The 24,648-nt window shown below is 34.5% G+C and overlaps 1 protein-coding gene across 1 annotated transcript; it reads right to left on the reverse strand.

The window, feature by feature from the left end:
• Positions 1 to 684: 684 nt before the first annotated feature.
• LOC109246281 (calcium-activated chloride channel regulator 1-like) lies at positions 685 to 20,965 on the reverse strand. The gene is made up of 14 exons (XM_053888943.1): positions 20,807 to 20,965; positions 19,631 to 19,771; positions 19,287 to 19,434; positions 18,821 to 18,929; positions 16,428 to 16,608; positions 12,418 to 12,645; positions 11,372 to 11,596; positions 8,704 to 8,881; positions 7,758 to 7,858; positions 7,177 to 7,401; positions 6,618 to 6,888; positions 5,678 to 5,848; positions 4,904 to 5,143; positions 685 to 1,060 (listed from the first exon to the last, which is right to left on the reverse strand). Exons 1-14 carry the CDS (start codon positions 20,963 to 20,965, stop codon positions 720 to 722), a joined length of 2,718 nt encoding a protein of 905 aa, XP_053744918.1. The 3' UTR covers positions 685 to 719.
• Positions 20,966 to 24,648: the final 3,683 nt, after the last annotated feature.

Here is a 24,648-nt window from a genome sequence, read left to right on the forward strand (position 1 = left end):
TTCCTTTTGTCCCCTCTATGCTCTACCTTTTACCCCCATGACTTACTCCATACCTGGAAGCCTGTATTTCCCACTCCCCTTTACCCATTTTGCCTATTCCCGTACTCCCCTATATTTGTTGATTTTGTTTAACAAAATATCTACTATGTGTCAGGTACCATTCTAGAAGCTGAGGATATAGCATTGAAAAAAAAAAAAATCCCTGTCCTGATGGGGCATCATGGTGATGATATTCTTAGGACCTAACAATGGTCTCAGGATATAAGTAGAACTTTATTATGATGTTTCCTATAGTTTATGTAAACATGAAGTATTCATAAGCAAGAATAAAGCCTAAATAATTCTGCTATAAAATTATTCCTGTTGTGGATAAATACATTTTTTTCAAAGGGCTTAGGTAAATTCTGATTTTGTTACTACATCAAGTTAATTTGTAACACACTTTGAAAATGTTTCTTAAAACACCCTTAAGTAAAATATGCATTTTCTTTTTATATTGAGTTCATAAATGGATTTTTCAAAGATAGGAAATGGTATATTCATTTTGATTTACATTTAACAACTAATCACTATTAATGAACTCAAACAGGAAATTTACAACTTTTGTACATTTCTATTACACAGAGTTTTGTAATAAACAAGTATTGCAAATTAAGTTCTAAATAAATGTTAACCGAGTATATATAACATTGAATTTTATTTCTAATACATTTTGTAGTTTAAAATATAGATAAAACCACAGCTAATCCTAAAATTGCCAAACTGGTTGCAGAAGTCTTGGTACCCAGGGCAGGGACACTGGATTCCTGCGGAGGAATAAACTTGATTGCTTGTGCAATATTAGAAACCTCTGAAGTGAGATTAGCTTCATGGATGGCTTGAATTGCAAAATAGATTTTGGTGCCATTTTCTATTTTAAAAGGTTCTGGTTTAAATTCAAAAACTTCTATTGAGCCAGCCTCCTTAGGTGTCAGACTAGAAGTATTCACTAAGGCAGCATTGTCAAAATCTTCTTGGAGATCCTGGAAATGCTTACTTATTCTTATAATATAGCTGTTGGCTGGAAAACAAATAGAAATTTCATGTATATTAAAATCACTAGGATGCCGTATTACCACCACACTGTCTTACATTTAGGGGCCTATCAGAAACACACACTAGGATTTGGGTATAGAAATTGCAGATGTAGATTTTATCTGGTTATTCCATCTTAATACAAAAATGCCCATTCAGGGGCACCTGGGTGGCTCAGTCGGTTAAGCGGCCGACTTCGGCCCAGGTCATGATCTCGCGGTCTGTGAGTTCAAGCCCCATGTTGGGCTCTGGGCTGACAGCTCAGAGCCTGGAGCCTGCTTCCGATTCTGTGTCTCCCTCTCTCTCTGCCCCTCCCCCGTTCATGCTCTGTCTCTCTCTGTCTCAAAAATAAATAAACGTTAAAAAAAAAAAATTTAAAAAAATGCCCATTCGAAGTGGCACCCCAATGTTTAGAGTAGTGCTGTCAGCAATAGCCAAATTATGGAAAGCCCAAATGTCCATCAACTGATGAATGGATAAAGAAGGTGAGGTATATATACACAATGAAATATTACTTGGTGATGAAAAAGAATGAAATCTTGCCATTTGCAATAATGTGGATGGAACTAGAGTGCATTATGCTAAGCAAAATAAGTCAGTCAAGAGAAAGACAAATATCACATGATTTCACTCATATGTGGAATTTGAGAAACTTAATAGATGATCATAGGGGAAGGGAAGGAAAAGTAAGATAAAAACACAGAGGAAGGCAAACCATAAGAGACTCTTGAATACAGAGAATAACTAAGGGTTGATGGGGGCTGGGGGTGGGTGGGATAAATGGTTGATGGGCATTAAGGAGGGCACTTGTTGGGATGAGCATTGAGTGTTATATGTAAGTGATGAATCACTGGGTTCTACTCCTAAAGCCAAGACTATACTGTATGTTAACTAACTTGAGAATTTAAAAAAAAAAAAAAGCAAATATGTGAGCAATTTTTATCTAGTTATCTAATCACAAAAAATTAATTCAAAATCATATAGTACTAAAAAATGAAATCTAGGTTTTTTTTTAAGAAATAGAAATATAAGGAGCTAAATCTATTTTTAGAACAAGGAACACAATAACGCTCAAATATAGGAAAGACATCCAGTATTCCACATCTGTGTTATTTCTCATTAAGCTGAAAGGAAGGACTAGAAGGGAGAGTAGACATCAGTAGTATGGGGGACAGGGATAAGGATAAAGGGCAAAAGGAAGAAGAGAGGCTAGAATGGGTACTAGTTAAAATGTGCTTAAGAGCTAGGCAGACTTTGATTAGTACTCCAATTCTACTACTTCCTAGTTGCGTAACAAAGAAAAATATATTTAACCTTTTTACCTTCAGTTTTCTTATGTATAAAATGGAAATTCAATCATTCAATTCATTTAAATATTTATTGAATGCCTAGTACTTGACTGGTAAGAATTATATAAGATAATGCATGAAAAGTGTTTAGCAAAGTGTCTGGGACCTAAATGTTTGAAATATTAGTTATTATAACTGTTACTTTGTCAAGAAAAGAAAGGAAGATCCTGACATATTTTTTTATTCCAAAATGCTTTTAGAGATCTACCAGAGCTACCAATATAAAAATATATTCTCATATTCCAAAATGCCATGAACAGTAAGAACATCACATGTCTTTGTTTGAAGTGAAAACTATTTTATCATGAAATGTTGAAGGCGTTTTAAGTGTGTGGTGAATAACTTCAATTTAGTGGTTTTAATAAAAATTCAGACCCTCTGTCTTAGCGTTCTAGTTTTTTGGTAATAGGCCTGATCAATCCATTTTACTACTCTTCACATATACCCTGCATTCCAATTAGGTGGGTCTGTTTATCTATCTATCTAACCTTTATTTTTAATTCAGATATTTTATTATGAATTCTTGCTTTTTTGAACTTGATCATATTATTTGGTCTGACTCCCTGAATGTGCCTCCTTCTCCCTACTTATGCAAATTGTACTCATTCTTCAAGGCCCAATAGGAAGCCCAATGTCTTCAGGAAGACTTGTTCACATATCTTATCCACTCAGATGACTCCTATTGCACAGAATGGAGTTTTCCATATTATTTTATGGAGGTTCAATTTATCTTTTTAATTTGATTATATTCTTGAGGACAAAGAGTAGGTTTTACGTTCCTTTTTTTTTTATCAACTAGAGTATGTGGCACAGTGTTGGGTTTGTATTTGACCTCTTGTTGACCAACAATATAGTTATTAAGTTGATGCCCAAAATAATTGAATTAGAAAATTATAAAATATTAGAATTACATCAACTTGTTTTAATACTTCTAGGCCACCTAGTAATTTTTATATTTGACAGATATGGAAATTGGGTCCCTGAGAATTTAAGTACTTCATTGGAGATTATGTAGATATTCATTTATTCTTTAAGAATGAGATACTGCTACTACCTTCTTTTGCAATGCTTGATGGTTAACATTTGCTAGCAACTACAACCTCTTCTTGTTTGTCACAAGGAAAGATAGAGATTAGGTCCACCTAATTTTAGGCATTTGTGGTTAAACATAGTAAAGTTCTTTCTCTCCCAGTGTCCATGTGTAATGCATTCTTCCTTCTTTTAGTTCCTATAATCAGCATTATGAACCCAATCTTGAACTGAAGACTTGGTCTTGACTGAATTCAATTTGGAACTAAACATTTGGTCAGGTAATTTTATTTGTGGCTTTTTCAGTGCAGGTATTTTTTAAAATTTTATTCTGCCATAATTTTAAGGATCATAGCAGGAAAAAATAATATATTTCAGAAGTTGTCATGATAAGAGTTTTCAACACTGAAGTACAAAAGAGCTCTTTTTGCATATTCTATGTTTCCTTTGTTTTTTTAGAATGATTTTTTCCTTATGTAATATGATAAAAAGAAATACAGCTTTGAAAAATGCTGTATAGGAAATTAAAGACTAAAAAGCATCTTTTCTTTTGAGAGGCTTTATCTCATATTGATATTGATAATTTTCCAACCTTAAAGGGAAAATAGCAAGATTGGCTTTATCTCATAAGAATCTACTAGTCTAGCACAATACTGGAATATGATAGGCATTCAATAAATACTAATTAAATTCAGTTTAAAGTATAGATAAAAGTTCCTTACCTTTCAGAAACGAGGGCAATTTATTAGAAGGAACTTTGAATGAATGAGCTATTTCAGCTTTCAACTTTATTCAAAGTCCATGGCCAAGTCTCTTCTAACTGGTGAGTTTCCCTGCATGTGATCCTCTCTCTCCATGGGACACCGCCACTTAACTTGGCTAACTTTTCTCATTCTTTAAAAGTTAGGTCAGGGATAGTCTTCCCTAGGAAGTTATGATATACCTTGTGATCTGAACCCCCAACCAGGAGTTTCTGGCCTTCCAATGGACGGCCATTAACTTGCAGAAAGTGTCTTCTGCACTTAACTGACTGTTGAGAGTAGGGATTATGTCTTAGGGACTTAGTACTGTGTTTGAAAATTCAACAAAAGATCAATGAATAAAATTATACAAGTACATAAACACTTAGAAAATCTTTTCTTTGTTAGGGAGAAGAAAATGCAACAGAAAGGTGTGAGCAGTCTTCTCAAAGTCATTTCTAAGACAATTCATATTGTGAGAGGCTGTTTGACCCAACAGAATTGAAAAGAGTGGGTTATTAAACATAGAAATAGTTTGGGCCAGTTCATCGTCTCTTGGAGCTTCAATTTTTCCATCTGAAAGTAGGTGAGTAATGGCTCATAATAAACACTCTATACATGTTATTTATAAATAGGACATTAGAAAATTCTTAGCAGATGAAAGCCAAAGGGATTTCTTTTTCATATTTTAAAACATAATTTGAAACTTACCTTTTCCTTTATCAAGGACATTGCCAGGGGCAGTCCATGAAAGTTGAATTTGATCTCCTTTAAACTTAGCCTCAAGATCTGTGATTTTACCGGGTGGGAACACATGAGTATGACTACCAGCAGGAGGAGCTCCTGATACAATAAATGACCCTCCAGAGCTTAGTCTGCTGAAGTCTTCTACTTCAGCTTCTGCCGTATCATCATTGACATCAGGCCTGGGTGGGTTCAGTACAATTTTACCTGCCAAAAAAAGTAATTTTGTGACTTTTCATAATGCTGTTTCTTTATCTTGTAATCTCATCTTGCAGCTGTAGAGGGTTAATATTGATTGATAGCAGACATTGAGAAGTAACAGCTTTTAGTGAAAAAAGCTTGTTTTATTGGTGTCATTTAAAAGTTGAGGAGACATTAGACAATATTAGAACTATCTCTTAACATATCTGTATTTATTACTTAACTGTAAACTCTTTGAGAACAAGGATCATGTCTTATAAAGCTTTGTAGCTCAAGCCTCTAGCACAGTGGTTGTCACCTAGGGAGGTGCTCAGTCATTTTTTTTCAATGTGAATGAAATGCACTGAGGTGGATGTAAACAAAACATATTGGAAGCATAGTCTTGTGTTAGATCTATTAACATGAATATGGTTTTGAAATACACAGATGATTGTATATATAACTGTATACTTCTGTTTTCCATAGTACATAATAATTTCAGTGCTTGCCATATGTAACTTATCTAAACAAATGACACATTTTGATCTTAATGACACTTACCATTTTCAAGGTAGCCTGGCATATATAAAGCTTTGTTCTGTTTTTGTCTTAAACTTAGTCTAGCTGTGTTTTTTTTTGCCTGGGCATGTACTTTTAAACTGTATCTACCATTTCCATGGAAATCTGTGAAATATCTTGAGTAGATGCCATCATTCTTCACAGTATCAGCACCTAGATAATACAATGTAATAAAATGTAATAATTAGCCATTCAACAGAGTAACAGTGACAGTCCTAACTGTTCACGAGCACTAATGTTAGCAATAATTTTGGAAATGAGTAGAAGTACATGAACCCTGGAATCAGTCTGCTTGGGTTCAAAGACTGGCTTGGCTACTTGCTAACCTTTAAGCTTGGAAAAGTAATTCATAGTAAGTATTCAATTAACATTAGCTATTATTATATCATATAGGAATCTTAAAATAAGGAAAATGTAAACTGGAAGAAACATATGCAAAACATTGACACTAATGAAAATGGAGAAAAATTGTACTCAAGTTCCATGGGGAAAGTAAAACTGTTCATAAGATGTAAAGAAAATAAATGTGCTCATATCTATGCCTGGTCAAGATAACTGGGTAGAAAGTACTAAAAACATTAAAATCAAATTTGATTTACTTAAAATTGATTCATTCGCATTATTTCTTTTTTTTTTTTTAACGTTTATTTATTTTTGAGACAGAGAGAGACAGAGCATGAACGGGGGAGGGGCAGAGAGAGAGAGAGGGAGACACAGAATCAGAAGCAGGCTCCAGGCTCTGAGCCATCAGCCCAGAGCCTGATGCGGGGCTGGAACTCTCGGACCGTGAGATCGTGACCTGAGCTGAAGTCGGACGCTTAACCGACTGAGCCACCCAGGCGCCCCCATTCACATTATTTCTAAGTTACCTGACTGTAGTAGGATTTTAGGTTCAGTGGAAGTTGATGCAGATTCTTATTACCTGCACCATTGTCCCAGAGCTCCAGTATTGCTTGATGTCCATCTTCACTTTCTATAATGGCTGTTACGTTGATTCCCAGAACAGGCAAAAACCCTTGACTGACTTGTGCGTAAACAATCACTGGGCTAGGGTAATGTGTTGTACTTTGGCTCATGTGAGCAGTTGCAATTACTGGGAGTGTAGTAGGACTTCTTGCTCGAGCAGTCATTGTCACTGTTAGCACTTGAGATTTGGCTTGTTTATTTAGAAGGTGGTAAGTCCAAGTACCTGTCTGAAAATCCAACATATCTATTTGAGAGCTTCTGTGGTATTTTCCTATTCTTGTTTGGAATACAAAATTATTTAGAAATTTAAGCAGGGCAATAGTAATGGTTTTTGATATTCAATTTTATAAGCAAGTAAATAGTACAGATATGAATCTCTTACCATTCTACTTGGCTTCTTTTTTTTATGACAGATATCTGTCACTGCTTTAATATTGACAATGTAGTACATGTTATCTTCATTTTTTCCCCTCAAAATTGATTGATAAATCATGGAGAAAAAAGAATATTCTTACCTCTGCAATTCCTGGTATTCGAAGACGGGCAGACCGAATATTTAGTTTATCTTCTTTGAAATCTGAGGTTTCATATCTTGTTCCTTTTGGATCTTGGAGAAGAATTTCTGGCTTTTGTATTGTCCACGTGACAACAAAGAAAGTGTCATTTCCAATTGTACTATCCACAGGCACTGTACCATTTATCCATTTCTTTCCTGGAATAGTGAAGCTTTTACTTTCCAACTGTTATGTAAATAAAACAAAGAACACAGAGAACAAATTTGTTAATAAAATTAGTTAATAAAATTTCAAAGTTTTGTCAGTTCAGAGTAATTCTAAATTTATGTATAAGATTTCAGTAAAATAATTACTTTGAAGAATGTTGCAAATAAAAGCATTTGTAGTTATAAATAATAGAAGAATCAAAAGAAAAGATGGCTATAAGTGTCACAAAAAAAGGAAAAACAGTAAGACTGTTTTTCTCTACCCCTGAAATATTTTCAGGCAAAAATTATTTATTACAGAAGGAGATGACTATTCAGGATAATGAAGATTTATTACAAATGTGAAAAGGCAAGTAATTTTTCTCAGATACCAACCTGAATAGCCTGCTGAGTGATGCTGCCACTTCTAGATGAAATTCTACTGAAAGCATCAGTGAGGCCATTTATGTCTTTATTGGCATAAAAGCGATGTCCTCCTAAAATGGAATTGTATTTACTTTTATAATATTAATTTTAATTGGGAAAATCATCCTTGTTCTTGTGCTGTTATCAATAAAATTTGAAGAAAACTTAAAGAACTGGCCAAATATTATTGTTTTTATATCACTCATTAGATATAAGGGCCTGCCACAGTAACAAAGCTGATCTAATCACTCAATAATGTTATAAAGATGAAACTTAAGACAATTTTTTGAACTGGCTGCTTATTTTTTAGTTGTGACTAAGGTATACTAAAGTAATTTAGAGAATGACAATTTAGAATTAAGTAAAAATTAAGTGAGAAAATAATACAGGAAGTAACAAAAAGAGAAATTACTTAGGTATAAGGAATGGAAAAGGATGGATTGCTGAGGGTAAAAATTGGTAATCAGTACTTTATCTATAGCCTTGGGCAAATTGTTTGTACTCTGTAGGATTCCATTTCTTCTTCTATGAATTAGGGCTATCTGAACCTGGACCGTAGGGTTGAACATGACAAATATGAGCAAGAATTTTGGAATCACAGTCGAAGAAGTCATTAATAACCATGGAGAAAGAAATTTCAATTTGGTGGTATTGGTAGAAAGTGGTGAGAAGTGAATGAAGAAAGTAAATATTGACTTAATATTAGAAGAAACTGGTATAGGTAGGAATGCAGAGAGGTGGCGGGGGAGGGGAGAGAGGAAAGATTAATTTGAAAGAGAAGGACAAGGAAGGGACAAAGATTAATTTTTAGGATAGGAAAATTTTCAGCAGTTTTGTGGTTTAAAGGGGAAAGAGCTCTTGGAATGGGAGAGACTAAAAATGTATTTTCTATTCAAGCCACATTCCAAAGGTTTACCTGTCATATTTGACAGGGTCTCCAGTTCTTTGGCAGCAGCAGGTCCCAGAGCAATAGTGTGGATGATCGCACCACTTTGCTTTACCTCCTCAAAGCATAAGCTTATTTGATTATCTTCCCCATCTGTTAGTAATACGATCTCAGAACCAGAAGTACTCTGGTTACTCTGGATAATTGCCTGGTAGTGAAAAATCAGATTGTTAGTTATAGAATGTCATATCTAAATCAATTTAAAATAAGAATAAGCCTGTTATTTAGTCTTGGAGAAGTCTTTAGGCCTATGCATCAGAGTAGGCAAAAGGAAACTTTTTTGCATTGTTGTTCCAGGCTGAGTTGGCATGGAAATAAGTGTAATGTGTAAAATGGTCTTTTAGGTTTTCAAAGACAGAGTGTTAACTGTTCTTCTAATCCTTTCAATATACATTCAAGCTACCCAAGAAAGGAGAATAAAACACTTAGAACAATGCCTAGCAAATAGTAAGTACTAAGTGAATGTTAGTTGTTATTATTGTTTTCCAGGAGATGCTTGGGGTAGAGGCAAATGACCCAGGCAATTTTGGCAGCACACTAGACAGCACTTGCAAAGTCATGACTAAAGGCAGGTATGCAAAGTTAAATGATATGCCTTTTTATGTATTTTAGTTGATTATTGAAGGATCTCAGGATTTCCTGGGGATAAAAACCCAACAACATAAAGTAGGAAGTTTATAAATTTATCAAGTATTACAAGTTTTGTTTGTTTGTTTGTTTGTTTTTGTCTTTTCCTGACTTCTAGTAAGAGTTCAACTCTTTAGTCAGACAAATTGGGAGTAAATTCTCGTTCTGCCATTTGCTAAATAGAATAGCTAGAGTTTAGTTCTCCACCCCCCTCCCCCCATAGCTCAGTGTAGTGATTAGCTTTTTGGATTAGGGGGTAAGAACAGGTTTTGAATCCGAGATTTGCCAGTTACTGACTATGTGATCTTAAGAACAATGTTTAATTACTCTGAACCTCAGTTTCCTTACGTACAAAATAGGTGTAGTAATAATACTTGACTGGAAACATAATGGTAAGGATAAATAAGATCATACATGTAAAGTATTTAACATAGGCAATAAGATAGTAGATGCTGAATAAATTTTAGCTATTGTGATTATGATTATGATCATGATTATCTAAAAAAATGCTTATATATTGCTATGTTTAATTATAAAAGTAAGAGGTATTCATAACTTTGAATGTGATTTGACATAATCTATTCAGCAATAGACTCTGTGGTCAAAAGATCATAAGATGTATATCAAAATATATTAAATATAAAATATACCAATATTTAAAATATACCAAATATACCAAAATATACCAAAATATAATACCAAAATATAAAATATACCAAAATATAAAATATACCAACCAATATGTACAAACATTATGACACAGTCCCAAGATATATTACTGTCATATTTTTGAACTGAATAGACATAGATAAGAATTATGTCTATTATAGTAATAGGAATCCTTTCTTGAGCACTTACTTATTTTACATAATTCTCACAACTAAATGAGTTAGGTATTATTGTTTTCCACATTTCCTTATTTGAGTAAACTGAGATTTTCTGAGTGGATAACTTACCCAAGGTCATTTAGGTAATAAATAATAGGGCCAGAATCCTAGGTTTGTCTAAATTCAGAGCTTGTGTTTATCCTTAAACTGATATGCTTTATAAAAAATAGACTCTATGAGAGAGCTAAGAGATGGTATTAGTTAGTGGCCTGGAAAAGAGTAATAATCTCCACTTTCAGGTGAACCAATGGGAGGATCAGTGAAGCGAAGTTTTTGTGACTTAAAAAATGATATTAGGGGTACCTGGGTGGTTCAGTCAGTTAGCGACCGACTCTTGACTTCTGTTCAGTCATGATATCGCATTTGTGAGTTTGAGTCCCGCATAGGACTCTGTGCTGATGGTGCGGAGCCTGACTGGGATTCTGTCTCCCTCTCTGTCTGCCCCTCCCCTGCTTGCTTTCTCTCTCTCTTTCTCAAAACAAATAAAAATAAACTTAAAAAAATGACAATAAATAGGCTTAGATAGAGGCTATCTTAGGTTGGAAGAAATTCAAATGCATACCATAAAGGCAGTTTAATAAAGTGCTCAAAAATTTCTCCCAATATTTTATTTCACAATTTTCATTTCTTTAAACTTCCACCTGTGTATCTTGGGTTTGGTACTATACTGCTTGAGGAACTACCTCTACCTTTGTGATTTTCAATTGTCAACTTAACTCGATGAACTAAGGTTTTCTTTATCCATAACATAGAAATATTGCTAAATTCCCTCTTCCCTGCACAGTCTCCGGCACAGCATTATTGTCCACTCATAGAAGTTCAGGCTGTGGCAGTGTTAAAGAAATGGGGAGCTCCTTAAGGAAATCACGGTGATTATGTGTGCACTGGATTTCCCCCCTTATTTAACCACTCCCATTGCAACTCGGTACCTCAAGAGTGTGCTGGTGGAATGATCACATTCAGAGAGGCTCCAGCTGTAAACCACAGGTGGTATGTTATTTAGATATTATAAATTATTTAGATAAGGGCCCTGTGAGCTCATGACCCTTTTTAAAAGATAGTGGGACAAAAAGAAAAGCAATGGTAAATGGCAAATGGTATTTGGAAAAGCATTTTTATTTTACCTGGAATCCTGCTGAGAGACCACTGCAAATTGAAGTTCCACCATCAGCTGCTTGAGGCAGGTTTGCCGTGATCTTTTCATAAGCATTCTCATCGGTTATATTTGTTAGATAATTTTGGATTGTAGCAAAACTTTCAAATGTGACCATCCCAACCAAGGATCCCTTTTCTATAATTTGAATCAAGTATAGTTCTACTGCTTGATTCATTCGAAAGAGACGGTCTTCCTGTAAGAAAAAGATGTCTGCATAACTTCTGAGTCTCAAGTCTTAACAGATTGGTGAAAGACAAAGTTGTTCATGGGCCAGAGATCATGATAGTAATTGATTACTGTATTTTAGAATTTAACTCCTTTATTTTATTAAGAAGAAATAATGTTGAAGAAAAAATTTAAAAATCAGTTATGTTATGCTTAGAAAAGCCTTTAAAATCTATGCCTTTTTATTTAACAGTTTTATTTATATGCAAGAATTCCTGCTAAGAAAATAATTTAAAAATGCATACAAAGATGTTCACTGCAACATAATTTTTAACACTAATAAGTTGAAAACTCTAAAATGTCCAATAACAGGAGGTTATTTGACTAAGTTGTGGTATATGCATATGATACAACCATTAAAAATTATATCATTAAATCATTTTTTCCATAGAGAGTGTTCAAGGTATAGTAAGTAAAAAAATCATATTATACTATATAAAATATAATAACATTTTTGAGGAAAAACAAATACACTAACAGAAAAATGACTGGAATGACATATGTTCAATGGTGGCAGTATGTATAAATTTTTTTGTTCATTTACATTGTTTCTAGTTTGTTAGGCCTAAAAGTTAAAGAATAAACATAATCCATACTCCAATTATCTTCACATAACAATTATTTTCATTTTAGTGTATTATCTTCTAGTACTTGTTCATATAGAATCACTGTACTAAACTTAGAGTAATAAATATATATTTTAGTTTAGTAGAACTAAACCTAAGATTAAATTATGTTTCTAGTAGCTCAAATACTTAATTTAAGAGAGATAACAAATAAATGTCTTACTGAGTCCATACTTCCAGATTTATCAAGTACCAAACAGACTACTCGCTGTTTAGACTTCAGCAATGAAAATGTAGGATGAGGTGGTGAATCTGTTCCTGTCATGGGTGGTGCATTCTGAAAATCTTCAGAATCCTTAATTACATCCCATGTGCTTCTGCGATTGCACATTTTGTTTTGTAGGTTTGGAGCTTCCATATTGTGTGTTTCTGCTGTACAAAATTCAGTTACCTGGAGAAAAATCGATGAGAAGACACTATTACAATAATTGGTAATCACTACTTTCCATTCCAAATATGCAGCTGGTTTCCATATACATCCTCCACAGATTTCACCTCCTGACAATTAAAAATTATGCTGTAATCTAACAATCTGGCATCCATTTTGCATACCTCAGTAGAGAGGAAGCAAGGTGAAACCATCACTGGAAAATTTTTTGGTGATCCTTTTAGGTGTAGGGAGATCGTAGAAGTGGGGGGAGTGTGGTGACTCCCACTGCTTAAGCTAACTTCTTATTTTCCCTTCTGAACTCCTGGGTGACTCAAGCTTGAATTAGTTTAATGGAAAAGGGACTGGATTTGCAGTGATTTTTAGCTGCCCTTTAAAAGTGGGATAAAGAAAATGACCTTCTTTAATTGCCCAAGTGTTTTCTATATCTTTATAGTTGACCAAAAAACTTGAGAACAGATATTTTAACAAACTGGATTGTTACTGGCTCCAGTGAACTCTGACATAAAATAATACTCCTGACAAAGTAATGAAAATATAGGGAGAAAATGAGGAAATGTGATTGCTTTTCTTGCAGTTGCAAGTGGTGAGTTGTATCCAGTAATTCTGCCAAATGATGTTTCCTTACTATTGAATCTGTGAAAATCCTCCAAGTTTTGAAAACTTTGTAACTTGGAAAAATTCTCCCATGAGCTAGTGCAGCATTCAGGAAGGAATTCATCTTGCAATAAGCCTCAGCTTATTAGAAATATTTTTATAAATTTATTTTTATTTTTCTGAGACAGAGAGAGACAGAGCATAAATGGGGGAGGGGCTGAGAGAGAGGGAGACAAAGAATCCGAAGCAGGCTTCAGGCTGTGAGCTGTCAGCACAGAGCCCACGCGGGGCTCAAACTCAGAAATCGTGAGATCATGGCCTGAGCTGAAGTAGGTCGCTCAACCGACTGAGCCACCCAGGCGCCCCTAAATGTTTTTATAAATTTAAAAATGCCCTCCCGATATAGTCTCCAGATGTAAGCTCAAGTTTAGAACTAAATTATTAAATTTGAATACTTTTTATTTAAGTTTTAAGATTTTGTTTTCCTTCTCATATGGAGGACTTACATTTACTATAGAATGATTTACATTTCCCAGAAGGGGTTTATTGTATGGGAGAAAAACACAGTGTCAGTCAAAGTGGTGACTGAGAATCAAGTCTTGCTGAAATGAAATGCCTGTCAAATCTGGGCCCTCTTTCCCCTGCCACTGCCACTGCCACTGCCTTTATTTGCAGACTTCATGTTCTTTTATCTGCCTACCGCCATGGCCTTCTGACCGGTCTCTCTACCTCCTCAATCATCTCACTCTATTTTCCCCTGCACTATTAGTATGGTTATCTTCCTGAAAGAATTAAGCTGATCATATCACCAGTCTGAAACTAGTTAGATAAAATCCAAACACCTTAGCTTTGTAGGTCCCAGTTCCTTCTTTCAATCTGGCTTCCTGGTCCTTGCTCACCATGCTTTGCTTATACCACACTGAATTTTTTCCTGTTCTTAGAGTATGCTAGAAATTTTCACAAGGGTCTCTGCTAACCCAAGTGGGAAAAGGGACAGGAGATTTTGTGCAAATTAGAAAAGGACCTGTTTTCAAGTTTTTGGTTTTGTTTTATTTTGTTTTAACAGCTTTTTACTTGAAAGTTAGTCCAATAAGTGTTAAACTTTTTAGTGACCATGATGCAGATAATTTGGGCAGTGCTCAACTGTGTAATCATGCATGGTATCTCTGAACTTTTTCCCACTCTTTGCTTTTATAAACTTTTGTTCCCCCTAAAATAGCCCTTCCTGTTCCTGCTTTGGCAAATTCATATTCATTCTTTTTCAAATACAAATTTTTTTCATCTCTTTAGGAACCATTTTCTGACCTCCATTTGATGTTTGCTGTGCTCTCACAGAACTTGGCTCATAAATCTTTCTCTCTGTATGTATTCTTATATCTCTACCTTTCTCATTAAATTGAGTCACTTAGGAACAGTTATCTTTAATTATTTCTGTATTTCCAGCTTCTAACACAGTGTTGGTCATGATGTGGGATTCGAAGTTTCAGGGAAGGAAATCATGGAATTGAGCATTTGGTATTTCAAATCATATCTCTTTTGGGTCTGAGTTTATGCCTTGAATACAGATGCTATGCAATTCATTTAATCTATGTTATGATAATTAGAAATTAGTGTTATTCTGGACAAGATGTTCAGCATTTATCTCTGAGACATGGCTTATATAATTAAATGCCTTCCATAATTCAGCTACATGATATTTTTCATTATTATTTATGTCTCAGGTAGGCAGCATGAGTTATCTCCTTGACAGATGCTTTTGAGATTTATAGCTTGGTACAGACAGTACATATTCCAATTATCCTCTTGTGTCACCTGATCTGGTGTCTATTTGGATGTTGAATTCTTTGGCTAGCCTTTGCAGATCCAGATTCAGCAGGTTAAAATGAACTTTCTTGGCTTGTGTTCCAACTATTTCCAGGAGGGAGCTTTATTAGACTGGAAAACAACTTCTACTTCAATATCTAATTGAGTTCATTTAAGAGTTTTAGAAGAAAATATCAGATCTTTATTTTTACTCAAGTTCTTCATCATTAATGCCATAGGCTCTAAAACAATTTTAAATTTTATTGGAGATAATAGGTCTTTCCAACCTCTACCCATGGAAGTATTTGTTGCTAGTGATTTAGTATATTGAAATTTACTTCTTTTAAATAAGTTAGTCTTACTTTCTAGAGCTGTTATGCTTTATTTTGATTTGTTTTTTGATAACTTTCATATTTAAAAATCTTTTTTACATGTTTAGAAACCTTCATTAGGTAACTATAATATGTATATGTTTACATTAATTGAGACTGGACATATTTAGCGTAAGAGACAATTGACTATTATCCAAATATCTTATATGTTAAAACAATAAAACTTTAAAAATTTATTTTGTACTCACCTTGTGCTGAGCACCATGATCATGCTTTATTTATACTGCCTCTTATAAACCTAACAACAATGGCATCATGAAGTGTTATAATTCCCATTTATGAGAAGAGAAAACTAAATCTAAGATTCAGCAATTTGCTTACAATGACCCAATTTGAAAATGGTCGACTGCATTTTGATATCAAGTCTTTCTGACTCCAAGGCACCTGTTCTTATCTGCCACGTTTTATACATTGAAACCAGATATTTCAGGTCAAACATTAGCTTTAAAACTTGAATTATTTTGTTAATATTTTATAATTGGTCAGACTGGTAATTGTGAAATTTTCCCTTAATTTTTTATGTAGAGCCATGTACATTTGCACAATATCACTTTGCAATGGCTTGATGTACTTTAGTGTGAAGGTAATAGAAAATCTAGAATGTCAGTACATTTCCAAAGCTATAGAATGAATTACTTTAGGAAGGTAGTATGACCAGCACTTAGAAGAGAGAATTAAGAGTAAGGTTATAGTTCTAGAACTACACAAATCCATGGAAGTCAAATGAAAGAAGGGATGTTGTAAGAAATTGTGTGACATCAATGAAAAGGGTACAGTTCTACTTGTGAAGAAGAGAAACCGGTTAATAAAAAAAGGTGGACTCATTTCCAGACACACCTTGACACAGGCTGGAGAAAATGGCCATTAATTAATTGTCTGCATGATCTCCCTCATTTCTGTTAGTATACATAATTTCATAGTTCTAAATCCAGCTTCCATAAATGCTTTTTCCTGAAGTGTTCCTTTGTGACACTAGAAAAAGAAGGTACTTACAGAACTGAGACTTTGCATAAACATTATGGAGTCCTTTGCAGTCTGGGATTTTTCTGGGATGAATGTACACTTTGCTTCATACAGCCCTGTCAATGAGTCACGCCTGCATGGCCTTGTTATACAGCTGCCTCCCTGACATTCCTTGAAAACCACATTAATGCCAGTAATATGAGTTGAACATCTATGATGAAAGAATTAAATTACATTTACATATAAAGACCAGAAATCACGAAAAAAGACTAACATCCTAAAATCTTTCCTTAATGATAATTGCTATAGATCACGGACAAACATTTCATTTTGACAGAGTAGGCACAGTGTTCTACCCCTATTTACAATTGTTGTCAACAAGAACAATGATTACATTTCATATTTATTAACATTCATTGCTCACTAATGTGACCAATAAGTCTATTATCTGTGTGACCTTGAGCTAAAGATAATTCCTAAGCTATAGGGATGTTGTAAAGATTAAATGAGTTAAGAGATATAGAGGAGTTGCTTCATAGTGGGAATGAGGGAGTCAACATTATGCTGAAAACCCTCTTAAATTTCTATGTATGAAACACACACACAAATATTGCTATATAGATGTATACATATATACATATATGCGTGTGTACCATACGTACAAAACCACATGTGGTTTTGTGTTTATAGCATCTTGAAATTTACATTTTGAAAACCATTGAGCTAGATTGAAGGAAGAAATAAAAATAAACCCTACATGGAAATGCTTGTGCATTCAAACAAACCATTTAGTCTTTATGATAAGTAAGATAATTGTGAAGTCCTTGGCAAGGAGTGGGAGATGGGGTATGGGTAAAAGATTCTAAAGAATGACTGTTTATCTGTAGTATTTACTTTTATTCTGCATTAATATTATGTGTCATGATATTAATCTACTTTGATATATTTTTTGGTATTATAAGAATTAAAGATGATGGTGAGTCATATATTCCAAGACGGTTAGCTCTAGAGTAAGCCTGAAAATTAAACTTACACTTCCTCAAAAGTACCTGGCACATAGTTGGAGTTCATATCTTTTTTTATGACTGATAAGAAAACTTACTCATTTTTCATTGACTTATCAAAAATTTATTGTTTGTTTACCTTTTACTTTGTGTCAGGCCCAAGGCTAGGGGATTAAAAAATCCTCAAGGATATTAAAGTCTAGTGTGGAAAATAAAATTACACAGACCACTGCTACTCAGTGTGAGAGAAACCCATGTGTACTGCTTGAGGATACTCTCACATATGATCCCAAATGTTGGGAGAGGCAAAAGGCCCTTGGGGAAAAAAACGTTTAAACTGAGTCTGGAAGAATGAACAAACATTGTTTAGATAAGGGAGGTGGTTCAGGGAGGAGTTGCATGGCATGAGAACCCTGTCTGCATGAGAATCCAGGCAGCTTAGTGGGGATAAAGCAAACAACATGAAAGATATGGGGAGAGGCATGTTTCTCTCACACCTCTTTTCTCTCATATGTTTTTTTTTTTTTTTTTTATCCCAAGGACTTATTTCCAGTTACACTGATTTCTATTGTTCTTTATTTAAAAATTTTTTTTATTGTTTATTTATTATTATTAAGAGACAGAGACAGAGCATGAGTATGGGAGGGGCAGAGAGAGGAGAAGACACAGCTGAAGCAGGCTGCAGGCTCTGAGCTGTCAGCACAGAGCCTGATGCAGGGCTTGAACTCACAAACTGTGAAATCATGACCTGAGCCAAAGTTGGATGCTTAACCGACAGAGCTACCCATGCACCCCTCTATTGTTCTTTAATACTCTTTAAATACTCCGTATTTAAATATCTCATCTATTTTTTAATAGGACCTGTCTAAATCTACCCAGAATTATATTTATATTTAAAGAATATAATAATAATAATAATATATTTATGTTTCAAAAGTCATTTACTCACTTATCCTTATGAAAAGTACTTTTTTCAGCTTAAGATTAAATGAAAAATAAAATATATATAACATGAAGCTCTAGTAGGTTAACTGAGTTCCATGAAACAGATTCACCTTAAAGAGTTATGAATCAAATGGAATAAAAGATTGGGAAAAATAAAAGATTGGGTAGGAACTTGAACTCCAGTTCTCAGATATCTCAAGGTTTAGGCTACAACTTTTTCCTTTCTCCTCTGGCAGTAACATATTTTAGTACAATTCCCATGAATACTGAAATGAGTCCCAATTCCTGATTGATCTTGATTCCTAGGTAGAATCCCCAGAAATATTTGGACATATACATATTGGGCGAGGTTGGATATTGCAATTAACTAAATGAACATTCAATCATCAAGATAGCCTTTGTTTGCCAAGTATAGAAAATTTAGAAGTCATAAGTGAAAAGTTTTGAAAACAAATTTGTTCAATACAATGATACCTTGTTGCTTCAATAGTGTTCCTTCTAGAAATATAGAATGGCTGATCCACGTTATACTCATCAAATATTCCCCATCGGAGATGGGCCCACTCGTGGACAAACACTCTGCCTATAAAAGAATATTGCCATTCATAAATTTATATTTACAATATTTTAATACAGTGTCCATGTAATTTACATCTCCCTACCCCATATCCATAGCATCATTGAGTCAAAGAACTTTAGAGATTGACACCTTTCATTAGGTCAAAAATGTTGAAATGGGTTAGTATCAATGAATGACTAAATTTATTATTGACAGACACACAAAGAAGTGTAATTATGTTAAACATAACTACTATATTTACAGACAAAGGTATTAATCAGTACTTATTTCTCTCTTTTTAATTCTTTAAAAATATTAATCATAGTGTTATATTTGTTTCCAACGGAAATACAAGTAGAAGAATAAAATAGCTATCCCTACCTCGGGACCCATAGATCGGCAAATTATTAGTCAACAAGAAGTTTGGAGTAAAATGTATATATTTTCCTTTTTCCCCACATTGTCCATATTGAAGTGTATAGGGATCATCTCCATATTTTAGGTAAGGATTAGCAACTATGACATCTGCCTAAAAAGCAGAGGAACAAACCAAACATCACAAGAGTGATAGAAACAAAGATTTATTCTATCTCAATTAAGACAAGTAATATTTCTAATTTAATTACTAAAGTAGTGATTAGGAATTACTAAAAAAAATTTGAGTATTAATTTTTAGGAAGCACAGGAAGAAAAAAGCAATGTAAGAGCTAGATAAAATACTCTACCTGGTCATATGATTCTTGTTTTGGCATTAAGTACTCAGATTTTGACTTCCAGGTCATTGGAATTAAAATGCTTACATTCCTGAAATAAACTCTTCGTTTGGTGGCATGAAATAGGTAAGTAGAAGCTTCGGTTACCATTTCCTGAAGAAATTAAAAATATATTGCAACAATTTCACAGTGAAATAAGCATGAAAGTATATATACAAACAAGAAGAAGCAAATCTAAGCTCCCTTTCTCCAAATATTTTGGCAAAGATTAATTGAAAAATACGTTGAATTTTACTCCGTCTCTTTTTCTGTAAACTCCTCATTTCCATATGCTCAAAAATCAATGCTGTTTTCTACCTATCCAGACCTACATTCACTGTTATGGATTGGAGAGGGGAATAAGAGTTCTGGGTGAGATATAAAGGTGATAAAAGACTTGGAGCCTGTTGGCAAGTTGCTTATTTAATCAAAGAGAGGTGCTTACAATCGGGTTGAAAGTTTAAAGCTTAGTAGATTTTATCCTTGTTAATTGAAAAAAACCACTTTGCTAGATTTATTTTGTGTTACCCTTAAGCAACAAGGGTAATAATTTACCTCATAGGGATATTGAGGAGATCAAAAGGGATAGCATATATTAAAATGCTATATATATAAAGTGTTTTATTATACTGACTAACCCCAATAAAATTAAGAAGTAAATCAACTTCAGAGAATATGCAATATTTTCTTCAAAATCAAATACATCAAAGTTTTAAAATGTTTTAGAGTTGAACAAGTACGAAAACTGAAAAAATGTGTAATGACAATCTAGCGCTTCAGTGTAGGTTAACTATTTAAACAAAAAAGTAACTTTATAAAGGTAAAACTTGGAAAGAATTCTCCACTAGCTCTAAAGTCTTTCTGTTAAACAAGTTGAAAAAATATTGTGGCTTGGCCTTTTAATAATTTATTAGGGGAATGATTAATACTATTAATACTATTAATACTATTAATATGTGCTAAATCATACTTAAACTAAGCAAATATTAATCTTGACAGTTTAGATACATACTACATAAATGATGACTACTGTCAAAGCAATTTTGGAAAGTTACAACTCTGTGCGAGCATGTGTATGTGTCTTGGCAACATGGATGGAAAATACTTACTGAAATTAAAATAAGTGGATAATAAAATTTTCTCTCTTACCTTTATGTTTTGAACGAGTTTTTCATCTTCTGGTACACTAGGGTTAATGGCAATGACAACGCCATCATATCCATTCTTATTTAAATGTACCATTGAGCTTTTCATTCCAGGCAAGAGATGTAAAGCTAGGAATAGAATAGCATACAGACTGAGCACCATTTTTGCATGTTACAATAAACCTTGTGGAAATGCAAGGAGAGTATTTATGTATGTCCTTAACTCAGGAATTTGAATCTAGCCCAAAATATTTGCATAAATATAACATGATGAATTACTAAAACATATTGATGAACTTCCTTATCTTACTTCCTCATCCTAAAGATTTAAGTTGTTAAGTAGCAATGGAGATTATGCTGAACACATTTATCATACTTTCTAAAACAGCTTAAGTCTTAAGTACTCACCGAATTGAGTAATTCCTTATATTGTGTAGTTGTCATTCTCATTATGATGGTTAGTCATCATCGTCATCCTCATCATCAAGAGATTGTCAAATCCTGGGATCTTTTTATAGAAAAGCACTCTATGGAAGGATGAGGAAGTGAAATAAGAAGCTCCAGGAAAAAGCAGGTGAAAAACATTTGTTTAAAAAACAAAACAAAACAAAACAAAACAAATGAAGGAACTGGAATGGGAGTGGCAATGAATTAGGGTTTACCTTCTTCCTGTAGATGAGAGTGACATAATCACAGTAGTCAGGGACAACTATGGGTCAAGAGGAAAATAGGTTTTTGGTTACCTTCTGTGATGGCTACTTGTGTATCTCAGTTTTCAAGAAGCAGTGGATGCTTTAAGTCTTATATAACTTGACAATTTACTGTGCTTTAATTGAGATTTCTCTTTTGGACTGAACACAAATCTGCCCATGTCCCTTAGCTTAAAATAATTGTACACATAACATTGTGAGCTGGCTTTGGAGTCAGATGAGCCTAAGCCTGACTGCTGCCTTGGTCACTGACAGGCACTTGATCCTTAATAACAGGGTGTGGTTCTTTGGAAATCATACAAGAGTCCTGGCACCTAATGAGCACTCACTAAATATTAGCCATTATTATTAAACATTATATATTATATTATGAATACAAAGCTTCTTGTAAATTTTTGCCAATTCTGTGTTTTCATTGGATTCTTTTGTAAAACTTTATATATAGTCTTCCAGTGTTTAACTGGGGAATAAAGAGTCTCTGAGCCTACCCAAAAACGACTTGAGTAAGGAATGTCAGAAGTGAAACTATAAGTTCAATGGAATGTTCTTGAACAATCTCCATCTCTTGACAATGTCCTTTCCCTGCCAGTCAAGCTTAGATGTTGTCTCACCCATAAATCTTCTCAAACTATCTGCAGTAGGAGTAATCTTTATTTCAGGACACTTGGGTGCCTCAGTCGATTAAGTGCTTGAATCTTGATTTTGGCTCAGGTCATGATCTCATGGTTTGTGAGATTGAGCCCCTGTGCTGACAGCACACAGCCTACTTGGGATCCTCTCCTGCCTTTTCTCTCTGCCCCCTCCTGCTCGTGTGTGCACGCTCTCTCTTAAAATAAATACATAAACATAAAATAGAAGTAATTTTTATTTTGTACTCATTTCAGTCACTTATTACATACCACTTGTATTGCAATACTACTTGTATTGCATTTGTTATTATTAAGATACATAGTATACCTCCCCTGCCTCCCAATATGTATGTAAACTCCTTGGAGGAAAGAGGTTTTTTTTTTTTTTTTTTTTTTTTTTTGGTTCAACCTCTCTCAATCTGAATTCTCTATACTGTAATCTCCTTTATCCATTTGTCAGTTGATGGACATTTGAGCTCTCTCCATTGTTTGACTATTGTTGATAATGCTGCTATAACATTGGGGTACATGTACTTCTTCAAATCTGTATTTTTGTATCCTTTGGCTAAATACATAATAGTGCAATTGCTGAATCATAGGGTAGCTCTATTTTTAACTTTTCAAGGAACCTCCATACTGTTCTCCAAAGTGGCTGCATCAGTTTGCATTCCCACCAACAGTGAAAGAGCATTTCCTGTTCGTATCCTCACCAACACCTTTTGTTTCTTGTGTTGTTAATTTTAGCTGTTCTGACAGGTATGAGGTGGTATCTCATCATGGTTTTGATTTGTATTTCCCTGATGATGAGTGATGTTGAGCATCTTTTCACGTGTCTGTTAGCCATATGGATCTCTTCTTTGAAAAGGTGTCTCCTCATGTCTTCTGCCCATTTCTTCAGTGGATTATTTGTTTTTTGGATGTTGAGCTTGATAAGTTCTTTATAGATTTTGGATAGTAACCCTTTATCTGATATGTCATTTGCAAATATCTTCTCCCATTCTATAGGCTGTCTTTTAATTTTGTTGATTGTTTCCTTTGCAGTGCCAGTTGTTCCCAGTTGTTCATTTTTGCTTTTGTTTCCCTTGCCTTTGTGACATGTCTAGTAAGAAGTTGCTCTGGCTCAGGTCAAAGAGGGTGCTGCCTATGTTCTTCTCTAGGATATTAATGGTTTTGTGTCTCACGTTTAGGTATTTCATCATTTTGAATTTATTTTTGTGTATGGTGTGAGAAAGTGGTCAGTTTCATTCTTTTGCATGTCATCATCCCGTTTTACCAACACCAATTGTTGAAGAGAATGTCTTTTTTTCCATTGGGTATTCTTTCCTGCTTTGTCAAAGATTAGTTGACCATATAGTTGTGGGTCCATTTCTGGGTTTTCTATTCTGTTCCATTGATCTATGTGTCTGTTTTTGTTCCAGTACCATACTATCTTGATGACTACAGCTTTGTAATATAGCTTGAAGTCTGGAGTCATGATGCTTCCAGATTTGCTTTTCTGTTTCAGGATTGCTTTGGCTATTTGGGGTCTTTTGTGGTTCCATACACATTTTAGAATTGTTTGTTCTAGCTCTGTGAAAAATGCTGGTGGTATTTTGATGGGGATCGCATTAAGTATGTAGATTGCTTTGGGTAGTATAGACATCTTAAATACTTTTTTTAATGTTTGTTTATTTTTGAGGGAGGGAGGGAGGGAGGAAGAGAGAGAGAGAGAGAGGGAGAATAGGGGTAGAGAGAGAGAGGGGGATAGAGGATCTGAAGCGGGCTCTGTGCTTACAGCAAAGAACCTGATGCGGGGCTCGAATTCACAAACTGAGATCATGACCCAAACTGAAGTCAGATGCTTAACTGGCTGAGCCACCCAGGTGCCCCAACATTTTAACAATGTCTGTTCTTCCAATCCATGAGCACTGAATGCTTTTCCACTTTTTTTGTGTCCTTTTCAGTTTCTTTCATAAGTGTTCTATAGTTTACAGAGTACAGACCTTTTATCCCTTTGGTTAGGTTTATTCATAGGTATCTAACTGTTTTTGGTGAAATTGCAAATGGGACTGATTTCTTTTTTGTTTCTTTGTTATTGGTGTATAGAAATGCAACCGATTTCTGGGGCTCCTAGGTGGCTCAGTTGGTTGAGCATCTGACTTGGGCTCAGGTCACAATCTCACCGCTTGTGAGTTCCAGCCCCGCATCAGGCTCTGTGCTGACAGCTCAGAGCCTGGAGCCTGCCTTGGATTCTGTTTCCTTCTCTCTCTCTGCCCCTCCCCTGCTTGTGCTCTCTTTCTCTCTCTCTCAAAAATAAATAAACATTTAAAAAAATAAAAAAATAAATGCAACTGATTTCTGTACGTTGAATTTATACCTATGACTCTGCTGAATTCATGTATTAGTTCTAGCAATTTTTTGGTGGAGTGTTTTGGGTTTTCTACATAGAGTATCATGTCATCTGCAAATAGTGAAATTTTGGCTTCTTTCTTGCTGATTTGGATGTCTTTTTCTTTTGCTGTCCGATT

Source organism: Panthera pardus, unplaced genomic scaffold (genome assembly GCF_024362965.1).
Source record: "Panthera pardus isolate Hobbes unplaced genomic scaffold, ASM2436296v1 HiC_scaffold_11, whole genome shotgun sequence".
In the NCBI taxonomy this organism is placed as follows: Eukaryota; Metazoa; Chordata; class Mammalia; order Carnivora; family Felidae; genus Panthera; species Panthera pardus.